At 42.8% G+C, this 15,637-nt stretch overlaps 1 protein-coding gene across 1 annotated transcript in view; it reads right to left on the bottom strand.

Annotated features, from left to right (window-relative positions):
• Positions 1-2,189: 2,189 nt before the first annotated feature.
• The window catches only part of ppargc1a (peroxisome proliferator-activated receptor gamma, coactivator 1 alpha), a gene marked incomplete at both ends in the record, with an annotated part of 73,885 nt that continues 60,437 nt past the window's right edge, over positions 2,190-15,637 (bottom strand). The window contains 3 exon segments of the mRNA XM_080741507.1: positions 2,190-2,293; positions 9,163-9,314; positions 11,313-11,434. Of these exon segments, the coding sequence (XP_080597633.1) occupies positions 2,190-2,293; positions 9,163-9,314; positions 11,313-11,434 (378 nt within the window).

Raw genomic sequence — 15,637 nt, 5'->3', positions numbered from 1 at the left:
ACTGCTGTTGTGGAGACAGAAATCACTAGGATGATGAGCAGCATATCTCAAGAGGGAACTGACAGCCGGGAGGAGTGATTAGTTGGATGTTTCTGATTGTTTCTGAAAAGGCATAGAACAGGGGTCTTCAACGTTTTCAGGCCAAGGACCCCTTAGTTGAGAGAGAGAGAGATGAAGCAGGGACCCCCCACTATCCATAGATACCATACAGTTTCATCGTTTGGCGGCACAATCATCGGCGCATTTTGGATTTGTGTCAATTTGTGTTTTCAGATATTTAACCACTTGAAACACTTAACTAACTCGACCTTTCACTCTGTACATAGTCTGCTCTTGTTCTCCTCTACACCAAACCTCTTAGCCGAAAATAGCTGATCTACAAGCTCACAACGCCTCGCACTGCTAGGCGTTGTGAGCTTGTAGATCTGCTATTCTTGGCTAAAGAATATGGACGATAGGGTTCAAGTTGGTTAATATAAAAAAGGAGAAAAAAAAAATCTTCTATCACACAAAGATTTGGAGGACCCCCCCCTGTGGTAACTCTGAGGACCCCCTAGGGGTCCCTGTCGACCCCCTGTTAAAGACCCCTGGCATAGAAAGTAAGATTCAACCCCCTACCAAACCGTTTCATTTATTTGTTTGTTTTGTACACCCTACCTAACAGTATACCCAGTGATCGAGAGTTAAATAACACAAATCAAAGAACAACATAAATAGAAAATAATAATAACAACGACAGTAGTAATAATAATAATAATAATAAATTCTGTGAGGTTGGCCATGTGAGATGGAGCCCATAAATAGTTGAGATTCGAATATTAAAATAAATAGATAAATATGTGCGTGTGTGTGTGTGTGTGTGTGTGTGTGTGTGTGTGTGTGTGTGTGTGTGTGTGTGTGTGTGTGTGTGCGCGCGTGTGCGTGCGTGCATGTGTTTTAATCCAGATTGAAAATATTTAAATGCAGTACTTCTCATTGAGAGGGAAATTAAAAGCAAGAACCATGAAAAGCCATGAAATCAAACCGAATTATACACATACTGATTGTTTAAGAAATTAATCAAAAGAAAAGGTGTTCTTGTCTTGTTTTCTTTTACAACAATGAAAAACATGTTAGAAATGTATTGTACATGTACACCGGTTGTACAAGGAAAAAACACTGATCGAGAAACCTATACATGGTTGACTCCCCACCCCCCCCCCCCCCCGCCCAACAAAATAACTCTTAAAAAAAGGAAAGTTGTTCACATGCTCCCTCAAAATGAGCAATAATCCAACAGGTTTCGGGGCAAATGTCTTCGACGTGGGTTTTTTGTTTTTGTGTGTGTGTTTTTTTCTTCTTTTTTTTTTACAATCATGTCATGTCTTTTAAACATTGTGTAGGTGTACAATATTGTTTTACATTATTGTCATTTCTACAGATCGACATTCTGAATTAAGAAATTGCCTTTCTCATAAAAAAAAAGGCTGTGTTTTACAGTGCATAGCTGTAACAAATAAAGAACTTTTGTCCGATATGTACACAAAATAAAAATATTCCTTTTTTCTTATAGTATCTGTAAATGGCGGGCTCCATTTTTCCTTCAAACATAGACAGCAATGTTACCTTGAGCCTTCAAGATACCTTTTTTTCCCCTTATATACTTTGTAATGTAACACCACATCCGAACACCAGATTAAAAAAATAAAGACAATCAACAACAAAAGGAAGAGAAAACAAACAAACAAATAAAATAAAATAAAGAAATAAACTGACTGAACAAGCTGCACATTTTTCGTCCCTCAAAGGATTGTGGGTATTGTAGTGCTTTGGAGAAATAAAGATTCTCGTGAAGGTTTTGTATCTTGTCACTGACCATTGTACAGCAGTAGTGTGCACCAAATCTTGTGCATGTGTTCTGATGGTTCGACTGGCCATTTCCCAGTTGTACAGTGTCTCTTCCCAGCTTCTTCAGCAGCTACGGTATGTTCATGTAAACTTTGCTTTTTGATATATTCATATATAGATATATATGTATATATTTATATAGATATATAAGTCTATAGATTCTTTATCTTCATACAGTATACTCTCTGACATAGAGTGTAAAACATCTGGTAGTCTCAACAACAAAAAAAAGAGTGAGAGACCGTAATTGAGGTCAGGAGAAGTCCCTCTTTGTAGACAGACAGCGGGAGCCGCAGAACTTGTTACCTTCTCAGGCTGCGCTGCGCCTCCCTCAGCAAGCTGTCAAAATCCATGGAGTCGTACTTGCTTTTAGTGGAGGCTGGATCAAAGTCATCCGAATGGGAGTCTGTGGAAGAAAAGAAGATTGCGGTGGTAAGTGTGCGTTTGAACGAGGCAGTGTTTCCTTTTTTTCTGTCAAATGCACATCAAAAGGAGAAGCGTGTTCCTCCGTGTCCATACGTCATGTGGAATTGTGTGTTTGACAAGAGAAGATCAGTGGTCAAAGAATTGCGCCGCGTTTTCGCTGTGACTCAATCATCTGTAGCCCACTGCAGTACAGGCATGTGCACACACATAGACACCAAAGGGGGCTTGAGCCCCTGCCCTTTTATCCTTCTGTTAAAAAAAGTGCCCTCTCCAGACCATGAATGCAGTTTTTACTATGGTGAAAGAAATGCAAATGCCCTCTTTCCATGCCATAGCTGAGGGCAGCATTCAAGAGAATTGCCTTGTCCAAACTCCCCTGAACTTGAATGCAGCATCTTATGTTGAAAGAATTGTCCTGTCTACGTAGAAACCAAGCATCGAAAATAGCCGACCTCCAAGCTCACAACGCGTCGCAGCGCGACGCGTTGTGAGCTTGGAGGTCTGCTATTTTCACCAAAAGGGCCCTTTTAGAAATGTCAGCCCCTGCCTCTCTAACATTCTCTGCACGTCCCTGCTGCAGTGTATGTTATCCTGAACCTGGTCTATACTCGGCAGTTGTCTGATATGCACTCGGATTGTGAAAATGACCGCTGGTCAAAATAGACTATTAAAGATCGCTAAGATTTAGACTAAAATGGCCAACGACCACTGAAGACTACTGTAACAGGATAGATGTGAGGGAGACGGTTCCTCAGCCAGAGTGAAAAACACAGTTGCCATGCACTTTTGCTGTTTCCCATGTTTGCACATCAACATTTCAACCACATGAACCCTAGTGTCCCTGTTCTGGCAGGTCATAATAGATTTGGTGTAGAGGGGGAAAAGGAGGGGACCAAGAACAGACCCCTGGGGGAATTTAAGTACAGCATATCGTTGTTGTCGGGTGGAAACCTTGTACGGGTTTTGTATTTATCATTCTAAAAATGATTTAAAATAGTCCTAGTGAAAATAGACAATCTACAAGCAAACAACGCCTCGCATCGTGAGGCGGTGTGTGTGCTTGCAGATCTGCTACTTTCACTAGTTTTGTGTGACAATCTTGTACGATGAAGCAGGGCTTTACTTTATGAAAAAAACTTACACATTTGGAATTTGGAGATACGAGGTTTCTGCCCGACAGTAACAATATGGCGATCAAGTGGTTAAGTGTGTCGTCTGTCATTCAATGTTATATGAGATACTTAAATGGTTTCCTGTTGAAATAAGCTTAGTCTTTTCATGGATCTCCTTTTAGTAGACCTTGTACCAGTGAACTGTACCGTCATCATGAAACTGTACCTTTTCCTATGCAAACTTCTAATAAAGTCTTCAATCAATCAATCAATCAATCAATCAAGTGTTGCCAACGGATTCAAATGTGAGGGCTAGAGAATAAAAGTTTCAATTTACCCCCCCAAAAAAAAAAAAAAAAAAAAGAAAAAGAAAAAAACACTAAACAAAAACACACCCGGCAGAGCCATATATTTTGATTCGGGGGATGAGATAATAAATAAAGAGCGTCTTATCTCTGGTGGCAGACAGCTTCTCAAATGGAGCCCCCACAGCCCACAGGGGCCGGCGGCACTCTCAGAGAGAGCTTTGAGAAATGGGAGTGACCGTGGCGGTTGGGGAGACGGGCTGGATGTGATCTAATACTATGGCCGACGGGTGGATTGTGTCACGGTGCGCACCTTGAGGGATGAAAAATACCCCGGCGCACTACTTAACCCGCAAAGACCGGGAACGCCGCGCGCCCGAGTCGCGTTCGATTTTAACCTCTTCAACCATTATTTTTGTGCCTTAACTATTGAAAAATAGCAGATATACAAGCTCGCAAGTCTTGCAGATCTGCTATTTTTGAAAAAATCTTGAAAATGTGTGCAAGTCTTTGAATACCTTTGACCCGATATTTGACCCGACTTCTAAAATCCTTCCTCTAAATCAGCGGTTCTCAAACCTTTTCTTGTCAAGGACGCCCCAAAATTGCAGGTATTTGGCCGCAGACCCCCATCTCAAAACATGTTGTTCCAGGGACCACCCAAGAAGCAAATATTTGAGTTACAAATGTTCGCTTTCAAATCGATATATTCAAAGACTTGCAATAAAAATTCGTGATTTTTCAAAAAATTGCAGATCTACAAGCTCGCAGCGCGGCACTCGGTGCCGCGCTGCGAGCTTGTATATCTGCTATTTTTCAACAGCTAAAGCATTCAATAATTCTAGGTCTAAACGGGTTAAAACTAATGGACAGTGTCTCAGAAAACAACGGAGGGGGTAAAAAAAAAAAAAAAGAAAAAAAAGAAAAGGAGATTGAGGAGAGGAGGTGAGGCCTGGATGGCACGCCATTATGGACGTCCTTCCCTTCAACGGTGTGTTTTACTCCTGCTCTTTATCCTCTGCCATCAGCATAGGGCAAACCAAAAATAGACCAATCCCTGACAAAGAGCCAGTCGAATGAAGGTCTTTTTTATTCCGGGGGACAAGACAGATCAGTCAATCTCGGGGCAAATGTCTGCCCTCAAGGCTCTTGGATTAGCAAATGTTTTCTACACGTGTGTGCAGTGGCGTCAGTTCAGAAAAAAGCTGAGGTATGGCAACATGACTGGTCACCAGTCATGTTGCCATACCTTAGCAACAGGCATGATACATTTATTTTAAGAAGTACATTTTATTTGTTCTTGGGCTGGATATGGCAGCCTGGAACGGTTGGTCGATGTGCAGCTAAACTTGGCATGTTAGTAAACGTGCTACAATTAACAATAATGCATTGCACCTGTGCAGCTGACCTGCGGAACCTGCGAATATACCGTCTTGTCAGGATGGGGAGAATAAAAGTGAGGAGAATGTAATTATAATACCTAATAATTTTATAATTTTTATAATTTTGCATTTGTAGTTATTTTACTGTAATTTAATAACATAATAACCAGCACAGAGATAGACAAAGAGACATTCATGGATTTATATTTATAAGTAACTTTTATTTTACCCCCTGGACCCAAAGGGTATGGCAGCTGCATACCCCTGCCATACCCAATTGACGCCCCTGCGTGTGTGTGTGCACGCGTGTGCATGCGTACGTGTATGTATGTGCGAGTGCTTCACATCGCGTACGTCCTCTCTAAAAATGCTGAAGGCTTCACGCTCGGGCTTTTGAAAGCATACCATAATAACCTATTCATTTCGCCAGGAAAAATCCTTTCTCTCTCTCTTTCTGGTGACCTGCTGACCCCCGCCATTATACATTCATGACCTCACTTATTGTTTGGTAAATAAATGTCAAGTTGAAAGCCGACTACCTCTACAAGAGTCGATATCTATCTTGGCCTCCATCATCAAATGGAGTGGATGATCTTTTGTGGCCGCGCAACATCTCGACTTAATGGACTGCCACTCCCGCAGTTTGAACAAAGCTACTCAAGTATCTCGTCCAAGCATATGATAGTTGCGACGTACAGTGGAAAAAACACTATTTTCTGTTCTCGTCCAGAATGGGGCATCATGTAGGGGTGGGGGGTGTGGGTAGCTTTGATTTCATCGATAGCTTGAATTATTTATCAAATGCGTCAGCCAGGCCTATAGCTGTATCCTTTTAAGCACCGTCTGAGACCTGTGCATGGTAGCCATTTAGGATAAAAGTTTTTTTTTTATCTCCATTTACACATGCATGTAGCCTGCCTACTCATACATGGCTGATGTACTCAGAGGTGAATCAATTACCGTAGTTCACAATTTAAGCTTCTAGCTAAGGCGACTCCGCATGCGTTTGAAGAACAGAAGCAGCCATCTTGCATTGTTAAATGAGGAGATTGAGAACCAGATGTCAATCCTGTAACAGACATTCCAGAAATATGCATATTGTCATGTCAGGCAGAAACCTTGTATCTCCAAAGTTTCAAATTTGCATGTTTTTAAAGCCCTGGTTCATCAAGTGATCAAGACTGTCGCACAAAAACTAGTGAAAATAGCTGAACTAATAGCACAAAACGCCTCGCGGTGTGTGCTTGTAGATGATTGAAACTAGATTTTCACTAGCTTAAATCATTTCGGTTTCAACCTGACAAGTAACAATATGTTCTTTTTGTTTTTCAGAAAACTTCAGGTCAGGATTTTAAGAATCGGCCACAGTCCTAAATCGGTTAAATAAGGAGAATGCTGATTGACAACCAGGTGTCAATCCTGTACACACAAACGTGCGCAGCCATTCCAGAAATATGCATATTATGCACATCTAGGCACAAACGTTCTCCCTCTACAGCCAGTCCCTCTGTGCAGATGACAGGCTGGGTCGCTGCCTTGTTCAGGCACGTGCACACATAGACATGAAAGAGGGCTTGAGCCCCTGCCCTTTTATACGTCTGTAAAGAAGTGCCCTCTCTAGACCATGAATGCAGTTTTTACTATGGTGAAAGAAATGCAAATGTCCTCTTTCCATGCCATACCTGAAGGCAGCATTCAAGAGAATCGCCTTGTCCAAACTCTCCTGAACTTGAATGCAGCATCTTATGTTGGAAGAATTGCCCTCTCTGTGTAGGAATCCATGCCGTACGTCACATATGCAGTAGGGGTGTAACGATATAGTAACTGAATTGAAAAAATGATTTTAATTTGCAATGATCTACTATATCGTTTGCAAAAGAAAAATATCGTACCTTTTTGGCTTTGTATCGTATCGTTTTAAAATGTGGTAATTGATTGTATGGAAACTAAGAATTTGTGCCTTGCATTTGGCAATTTTAAGAGGGAAAATGAAAAAGAGGGGTCTAATTACTTTTCCATTCCATACAGCTACTCTTGGTCTATAGATAATTGTGTGTAATCTCTGTGTTCATGTCAAGGTGGGTTTGTCCATATGTGTTGAAATATAATGTACATGTATTTGCTAGAGAATCACAGCGTTTACTTCCATAATAATGGATTTTTTTTACATGTTTTACACAGATTGAATTTCTTTGCTAAATAGTTGCTATATCGATTTTAAAGCATTGAATCAAATCGTATCGTATCGCCATGAATGAACCAATATCGTCCATGCATCGTATCGTTAACCATGTATCGTGATGCGTATCGTCGTTAAAATGTATTGTTACACCCCTAATATCCAGTATTCACTTGACTATTCTTAGTTCAGCGTGGTATCAAGTACCGAAAATAGCCGACAAGCTTTTACTAGCTGCGACCCGTCGTGAGGTCTGCTATTTTCAACATTTTCAACATTTTTCCTGCCTCTCTAACATTCTCTGCACGTCCCTGGCCTTGTTTGAGCACTGCAACAGCTGGCAACAGATGGAGCTGCGGTCCGGATGAGAGAGGGGTGGGGGCCGCTGGGACCTAACCTTGGGCTGCCACCTTTCCACTCCTTCTTCAACCCCACCCCCACCTCCCCCACCCCTCACCTCTCCTCTGCGCCACCTGTCCTTCCCCCCTCACAAGTTCATCCATTCCTCTCTCCCCCCCTCCCTCATTTCCATTCACTTCAACTGACCCGCGCACACGCACATCACGCGCGCGCGCACACACACACACACACACACACACACACACACACACACACACACACACACGTGTAAGCACATGAAAAAGTACACCTCGCGTATAGGATATCCGAACAGCGGTGGTGCGCACGCTTTTAAGTACCTCTCATATTGACAAAGTAGGATGACGCGGTAATGGAATCGGCCTTCTATTCCTGGAGACGCGCGCCGGCCGCAAAAACCCTCGAGCGCTGAGGGGGTTGGGGGTGGGTGGGGGTGAGTTTTGCATGTGCGTGTGTGTGTGTGTGTGTGGGCAATGCTCACGGCATCACCCCTGAACTCTGTTTACCCCCTGTGCATCTTCCAAGGCACCGGCCGGCCACGCAGCTTGTACATAACGTCACTGTCGGGGCAGAAACCTTGTATCTCCAAGTTTCAAATGTTTTTTTCGTAAAGTAAAGCCCTGCTTCATCATACAAGACTGTTGCAAAAAAAAACGAGTGAAAACAGCAGATCTACAAGCACACAACCTTGCAGATTGGCTGTTTTCACTAGTTTATATTGTTTTAGAAATGATGAATGCAATATGAACGGTTTTGGACATACAAGGTTTCCACCCGACAACGACGATAAAGATGTGCTCTTTGGAATCTAAAAGCATCACTCAAGCCTCTTCTTTTTTTCCCGGTCGGCAGTGGATAAACTCTTCTGGTGCGCTGCTGGCAAAAAACGCAGAGAGCATATTCCGTCCCAAAGCCAGTGACGCCCCTGTCACTCACTTCCCGCACCGCCCTCCCTCTCTGTAGCCTGTTACACTAGCGTAGCGATCCTCATCATATTTTACGTGTCAACTCTATAATGGACAGGCGAAGGGTACTCGCCCTTGCTTTATTGGAAGGGGAGATGCAACAAGCTAAAAGAGAAGAGTTTGGGTGCACAAGACTCTTGATCAAAACAAAACATCTCCCAGTCCCTTCCTGATTCTCAGAATGTTACGCCTTCGACTCACCCGATTGGACAGGGGGGGAAACCAGAATCTGCGTGGAGAATTTCTTTGCTCCAGCATAAACGCAAGGTCTGCGCGGAGCGCAGATAACCTCCACTGACATGAAACCGCCGCCTTCTCATTGAAATGCATTGGCAGAACGCGGATTCCACTCTCGTAGGCATTTTGGTCTGAGCCCAGCCTAACGGAGTATTTCTATATTGCAATATTGATACTTTTACTTAAAGACGTAAAGAATGCGAGTACTTTTTCCACCACTGCTCCAGCAGGGTGTGTGTATGTGTGTGCGTGTGCGTGTGTGTGTGTGTGTGCTCACGAAGCTGCACTTACCCAAGTCTGTGTAATTGGATTTGCAGAACTGCTTTTGTCCGCCGAAGCACAGCTCGAACTGCGGCTCGTTTGACCTGCGTAAGGTGTGGCCGTTCTCAAGGGCGGCGAAGGCATCGCAAGTGTAGCGGTAGGTGATGAAGCCAAAGTTGTCCCTGCGGTTTCAGGAAGAGAGAACATGAAACGTCAGAGTCAATTACCGCGGTGCACAATGTACGCTTTTAGCAAAGGCGACTCCACCAGGCTGCGTGCGTTTGAAGAACGGAAGATCTTGCATTGTTAACCCATTTAGGCCTAGAATTATTGAATGCTTTAACTATTGCCGCGCTGCGAGCTTGTAGATCTGCTATTTTTGGAAAAAGTCGTGAAAATGTGTGCAAATCTTTGAATATATTTATTTTTTAAAGCAAACGTTTGTAACTCAAATTTCGCTTCTGGGGGTGGTCCCTGGAACTAAATATTTTGCTGCTATTTTCACAATTTCTGCCGCTAAGATAATTTGGCCAATGTTTAATTTGTCATTTTAGAAGTATTAAAAAGTCCTTAAATTGTCACTTTAGAAATGTGCTATACACTTAAACCTTATGTTGGTTTGTTTACTGTTGAGTGAGGCAAACAATGTTGTACATTAAGTTAATCATCTGGGGACCCCCCCCAAATAATTTTGGGGACCCTCCCCCCTGGGGGTCCCGAACCACAGGTTGAGAACCACTGCTGTTGGTGATGAAGCCAAAATTGTCTCTGGTTCGGGTCAGGAATAGAAAATGAAACGTCAGAGCGGTGTGTGTGTGTGTGTGTGTGTGTGTGTGCGTGCGTGTGTGTGTGTGTGTGTGTGAGTGTGTGTGTGTGTGTGTGTGTGTGTGTGTGTGTGTGTGTGTGTGTGTGTGTGTGTGTGTGTGTGTGTGTGTGTGTGTGTGTTTTCTTTCCAACCTGACGTCTGTGCTATTTATATGCAAAAGACAAAATCAATAAAAGTGTATCTTTGGGGATGAAGAGGAGCAGAATGGAGTGCGAAGGCTCCGTTGTGTGACTCACACACACACCGTAGTAGCACTTTGCCTTTGCTTTGACACTTAGTCCGGCAATTAAAGACCGAAAGATCTCTTTCTGCGTTGCTTGTTACCCAGAGGGTGAGATTAAAAGGGCAAAAAACTATGAGCTATAAATGAACACGGAGCCCTCCCTGGCTACCGCGCAGATGCACGCACAAACTCACACATACACATGCACACACACGCGTGCACGCACCTCCACAATGAAACATAATACACACACGCGTTCACCTCTCCACAATCAGACATGCATGGACGCACAGTAGGGGTGGGCGGTATGGAAAAATGATCACATTTTGTACATTTAAAAAAATGTCTTGGTATTTTTCCAAGCGGTATCACGATACACGAACTTATCGCGATTTTTTTTTCTTCATGTTACTGTAACAGTACGACCACCTTCAAGGTAACAAAAAAACTAAAAGAAAAAGATCCTTTTGGGAGGTCTAAATTGACCCTTACAAGTACCGTAATTGCTGGACTATAAGCCGCACCTGAATATAAGCCGCACCAGCTAAATTTAGAACAAAAACAAATGTTTACATATACTTTATAAGCTGCACCTGACTATAAGCCGCAGGTGTCCTTCCTGCTTCCTGCTAGAGCGCCCCTGTTGGCCGTTAGCTGTAAAAAATCTATATATAAATCCTTGTTAAAGACCATTGTAAAACTAACTAACTGGCCGTTAGCTGTAAAAATCGGTATATAAGCCGCACCGTTGTATAAGCCGCAGGGTTCAAACCATGGGAAAAAAGCTGCGGCTTATAGTCCGGCAATTACGGTATGTAACTCTGACAGTATACAAATGAAACCGGTCCATTTGGTTTCATTTGTATACTGTCAGAATTAAGGGGAGACCTTGACATTGTAAAGTTTGAGAACTACTGATTTAGACCAAAATGCAGATGTAAATGAATTCTGCAATGAATCTCAATTCAGCAGGATTTTTTATAAGGCTCCCTCATTGTATCACGATATACATATATACGATATTTCTGAAAAGGCATATCGTGGAGACATTGTATCGTCAAACGATATTTATCACCATATCGCCATAAGCGCATGCGCACACGCACACAGTCCCACTGGGGCCTTCCTTACCCGTCATCCCTCAGGTTCACGGCACAGTCTTCGATCTCGCCGAAGACTTCAAAGCGGCGCTTCAGCTCCGTCCGCGTGCTGTCGGACCTCAGCCTCCCCACGTACACCACCCGTCTCTCCTCCTGCTCGTTAGAGGGAGAGAGAAACACAATGAAGCAGGGGACATAAAAGGCAGAGTCAGTCTCTCTTACCCCACCTAGCCTGCCGTGGGCACATTAATTGGTCTTGATCCTCAGTGCTTGGCTATAGACCATAGACTAAAGAAATATGGACAGTGGAAAGCCATTGGTTTCTATGCTGTGCAAATGAAGCTTTTTTGGCCGTTGTATGGGTGCCGCCATTATTGTTTTAATGGTACCAAAGGAATGCTATTGGCTGCCAATGGTCACGTGCAACCGCAGGGATACCTGGGACATTGTCTTAAGCTTGCCGAAAACTCGCTCTCCCTCAAAATAAAGCACACGAAGAAGAATCATCACAAGCCTATGATCACAAGTTCCTCCTACAGCATGCCCTGCTATAATCATGCAAATCATAATCACGCAAATCATGGTGATTGAAACAAGGCTTTAAACTAGCGACAGGAACCATAAAGTATTTATGACAATGTTTGTTAAGGTAAGAAAATCAAACATAAAAGTTCGGAGGAACTGAATGGAATCCTATGGAGAACATGTTGCTTCTGGTGCCAGAACAGCGCAACTAGCGACCAATCATAGGAACTTTCAGTTTCGTGTTTGCTTCCTTTTAAATCAGGACAACTTTTCCACCTGCTATAGAAAATGTACTCGCATTTTATACTGAAAGTATCAATACTGCAATGTAGAAGTACTCTGTTATGAGTAAAAGTACAAAACTATTGGCATCAAAATGTACTTAAAGTTCCAAAAGTAAAGGTACAGCTTGTAGATCGGTAATCGGAAAGAGCCTAGGTATAAAATGGGGGTAAAGTGGTTAAAGGCGACTAACCCTAACCCAATTTTTTTCCATTAATTACTCACACCATGGAGACTTCTTGAGTTCAATAATATTTTTTTTGACAAAAATGTGATTACAATAAATGTACCGCCATTGATTCCGAATCCATCTGGAGTCAAGGGGGGTAAATGGACTAAATACTCTCCACAGTGTTTGTGTCCCAAATTTGTGTCCTCAAAGGGGCCTTTGGATGATATCAAGGGAGAAATTGCGCTTTGCGAGACTTCGGGAAGTACTGTGTTGAGTATTTAGACATATGTTTACAAAAAAAAAAGAGCGATACAAATAAGCGATTTACCGATTGGCCCCACCGTTCGCGATTGGTGGAAAAATAAAAACATCCACTCTTTCTGGGATATTATTACATCAGATTATGGTAAGAAATTGGTGGTCCAGAATTCTCCTTTAATTGCCCAGCCCTATCCATATAACTTTTTTTAATGGCTTTCTCTTATCTGATTGAGCTGCAGTTCAGAAGTGCAATGTGTCTGTCTCAGACACCGCAAATTCCTCCCTCCTCCCCGCAGCTAATCAAACACCAGCGATTTTAATCAATTTTCTTTCTTTTTTTCTACTTTTAGTTTTTTAATGATAACAAAGACAGTCTCATTTTACACACAAGCCATTCACATCCTGATAGAAGCAGCATTAAGAACCGTGGCAAGGGCCTACTAGGGGTGGTAGGGGGTTGGGTCGGGGGCGCAAACCTGAGAGGACACGGGGGTCACAGAAGAATAATCTAGGAACAAGTTGCACCAGGCTGCAATTAAGATTTTTTGGGGGGTGGTTTTAATTGCATCTAAATCATATAATCATCTAATCATGTAATGCCGCAAAAGCCTAGAGCTATATGTTGTATCACTAGAATAATTTATTTATTCATTCATTTACTTGCCATTACTGGAGTAGGCCTAAGTCCCAGTGGTGTAAAGTAACTAAGTACATTTACTTAAGTAATGTACCTAAGTAACGTTTTTAGGTATTTGTACTTTACTTGAGTATTTCCAATGTCCAATACGTTTACTTCTACTCCACAACATCTCAGATCCAATTATCGTACTTTTACTGCACTACATTTATTTGAAAACTTTAGTTACTAGTTACTTTGCAGGTATAAATTATAATATTTCAGAAGAGAGAGAGAGGAGCACTCATCAAACACAGTTCCATCAAATACTTGTCTTGGGTGCCCGGCTCAGGGAATGGATGAACTTTTAGAAAGGAGATGCTAGCGCTCACTTTAGAAAGAAATCTTTGGATTCTTTATTTCATGTTGCCCCAGCAGCACAGCAGCAAACAACCGTCTGGGTCTTCCTCAGCGTGTATCACTTCTAAAGTGAGTGCTGGCATCTCCTTTCTATAAATTATAATATTAACATACATAAACCACTTTATCCCCTATTTTATACCTTGGCTATTTGAAAATAACCGATCTACAAGGTCACAACGCGCCGTGATGCGACGCGTTGTGAGCTTGTAGATCTGCTATTTTCAAACATTTTGTACATTTACTTTTAATACTTTAAGTACATTTTGAATTCTGGACTTTTACTTGTAAGGGTGCCCTCACACCAAAATACCTATGAGAGTGGAATCCGCATTCCGCCAATGCATTTCAATGAGAAGGGAGCGTTTTTTTTTTTTTGCAGAAATCCTCAGCCGGCATGAAACCGCTTCACTCTCATTGAAATGCATTGGCGGAACGCGGATTCCACTCTAATAGGTATTTTGGTGTGAGGGCACCCTAATGGAGTACATCTACAGTGCAGTATTGATACTTTTACTTAAGTCAAATATGTGAGTACCACTGAGTACCACTGTGAGTTCCACCACTGGGTAACTCATACTTGTAAATCAGTTGCCTGACACTGTAAGCTCAAAGTTCACCTTGGCATCGGGGGCCTGCTCGGAACTTGCAGAGAACGGCGGCAGGGAAAAACACACATTAACCAGAATGTACTGTTCTCGTGCTCGGCCTACTCTGTAATGCTTACATACAGTTTGAGACGAAAAAAATGTTTGCTGAATTAGGGGTTTAAGTTGCTGACAACTGATAAATAGGTGGTCTTTTTCATGATGGCACCCCGAGGGCTGCACGTGAGTGAGTGAGAGTGAAAAGTGAGAGTCAGTGTGTGTGTGTTTGTGTGTGTGTGTGTGTGTGTGTGTGTGTGTGTGTGTGTGTGTGTGTGCAGGGGTGTCACACCAAATTCTGGGCCCTGGGTACAAGGATTCACTCACATTGTGTGCTTTAACTATTGAAAAATAGCAGATATACAAGCTCACAGCGCAGCACCGAGTGCCACGCTGCGAGCTTGTAGATCTGCTATTTTTTTTTTTATCGTGAACATGGTGGTGCTGCAGACTTTTTCATGTCAAGGACACCCAACATGATATGTATTTGGCCACGGACCCCATTTTATACTTTAGCTATTGAAAAATAGCAGATATACAAGCTCACAACGTGGCACTTTGCTATTTTTCAATAGCTAAAGTATAAAATAATTAAGGCTCCTCCACCTTGGGCCCTGGTAACTCAGTCCCACTCCTCTTGTGACGCCCCTGTGCGTGTGTGTGTGAGGGAGAGAGGGAGAGAGAGAAATGTTCGCATCCCCTGGCCAGTGAAACCCTGGCTGACAGCTTGGGCTTCGTTGCTTATAATTGTCTCCTCTCTTTTCCCTGTGAAAATGTATGCACGTCAAGCCATGTGTGCAATATTGCATTATTTGCCATGTGCATTTCTCAGCAGGTGGGAGCGGGGTTACCCTGTTGGAAACCGGAGTAATTTCACACCGAGACGGAGGGGATGGCGAAGGAACAAGAAAAAAATAAATATATATATTTATTGCATCAGATTCAATGTGTGAAGAAGATAGCAACCCCCAACCACACACACACAAACATACGCAGTCATCTAGGCAGTCTTCCCCCGCCCCTTTTTAAAATTAACTCCCCAATTGCACTGCCAGTTCCTCTTTCTTTCTTTCTTTCTTTCTTTCTTTCTTTCTTTCTTTACTATTTTAACACTGTATCTCTTGTGGGGTGATTAATAAGACCCGACAGTGTTTCCACACCGCGTAGATGTTAAAAATACCCAACCCGCGGAGACGAGGAGGAAGGGGCCTGTCGCCTGAATCATTCAGGAAGTCACTTTGTATGCATCCTCCCAGCAGAAAGTCACTGTTGGCAACACGGCTACGGCCAGGATTTACTGTAACTCTGGGCGTGTAAAAAAAAATTGACCCAAATGGAACCGTCCGTTTTTTACACGCTCAAGAGTTATGTGAACCAGTGGTTCTCAAAGTGGGGCCCGGCGGGGACCCCCGGGGGTCCTTTCCTTGAGGGGGGGG

This window comes from Nannobrachium achirus, assembly GCF_963921795.1.
Source record: "Nannobrachium achirus genome assembly, chromosome: 14".
Classification (NCBI taxonomy): domain Eukaryota; kingdom Metazoa; phylum Chordata; class Actinopteri; order Myctophiformes; family Myctophidae; genus Nannobrachium; species Nannobrachium achirus.
The sequence above is the reverse complement of the archived record's forward strand: the minus strand, read 5'-3'. Positions and strand labels throughout refer to the sequence as shown.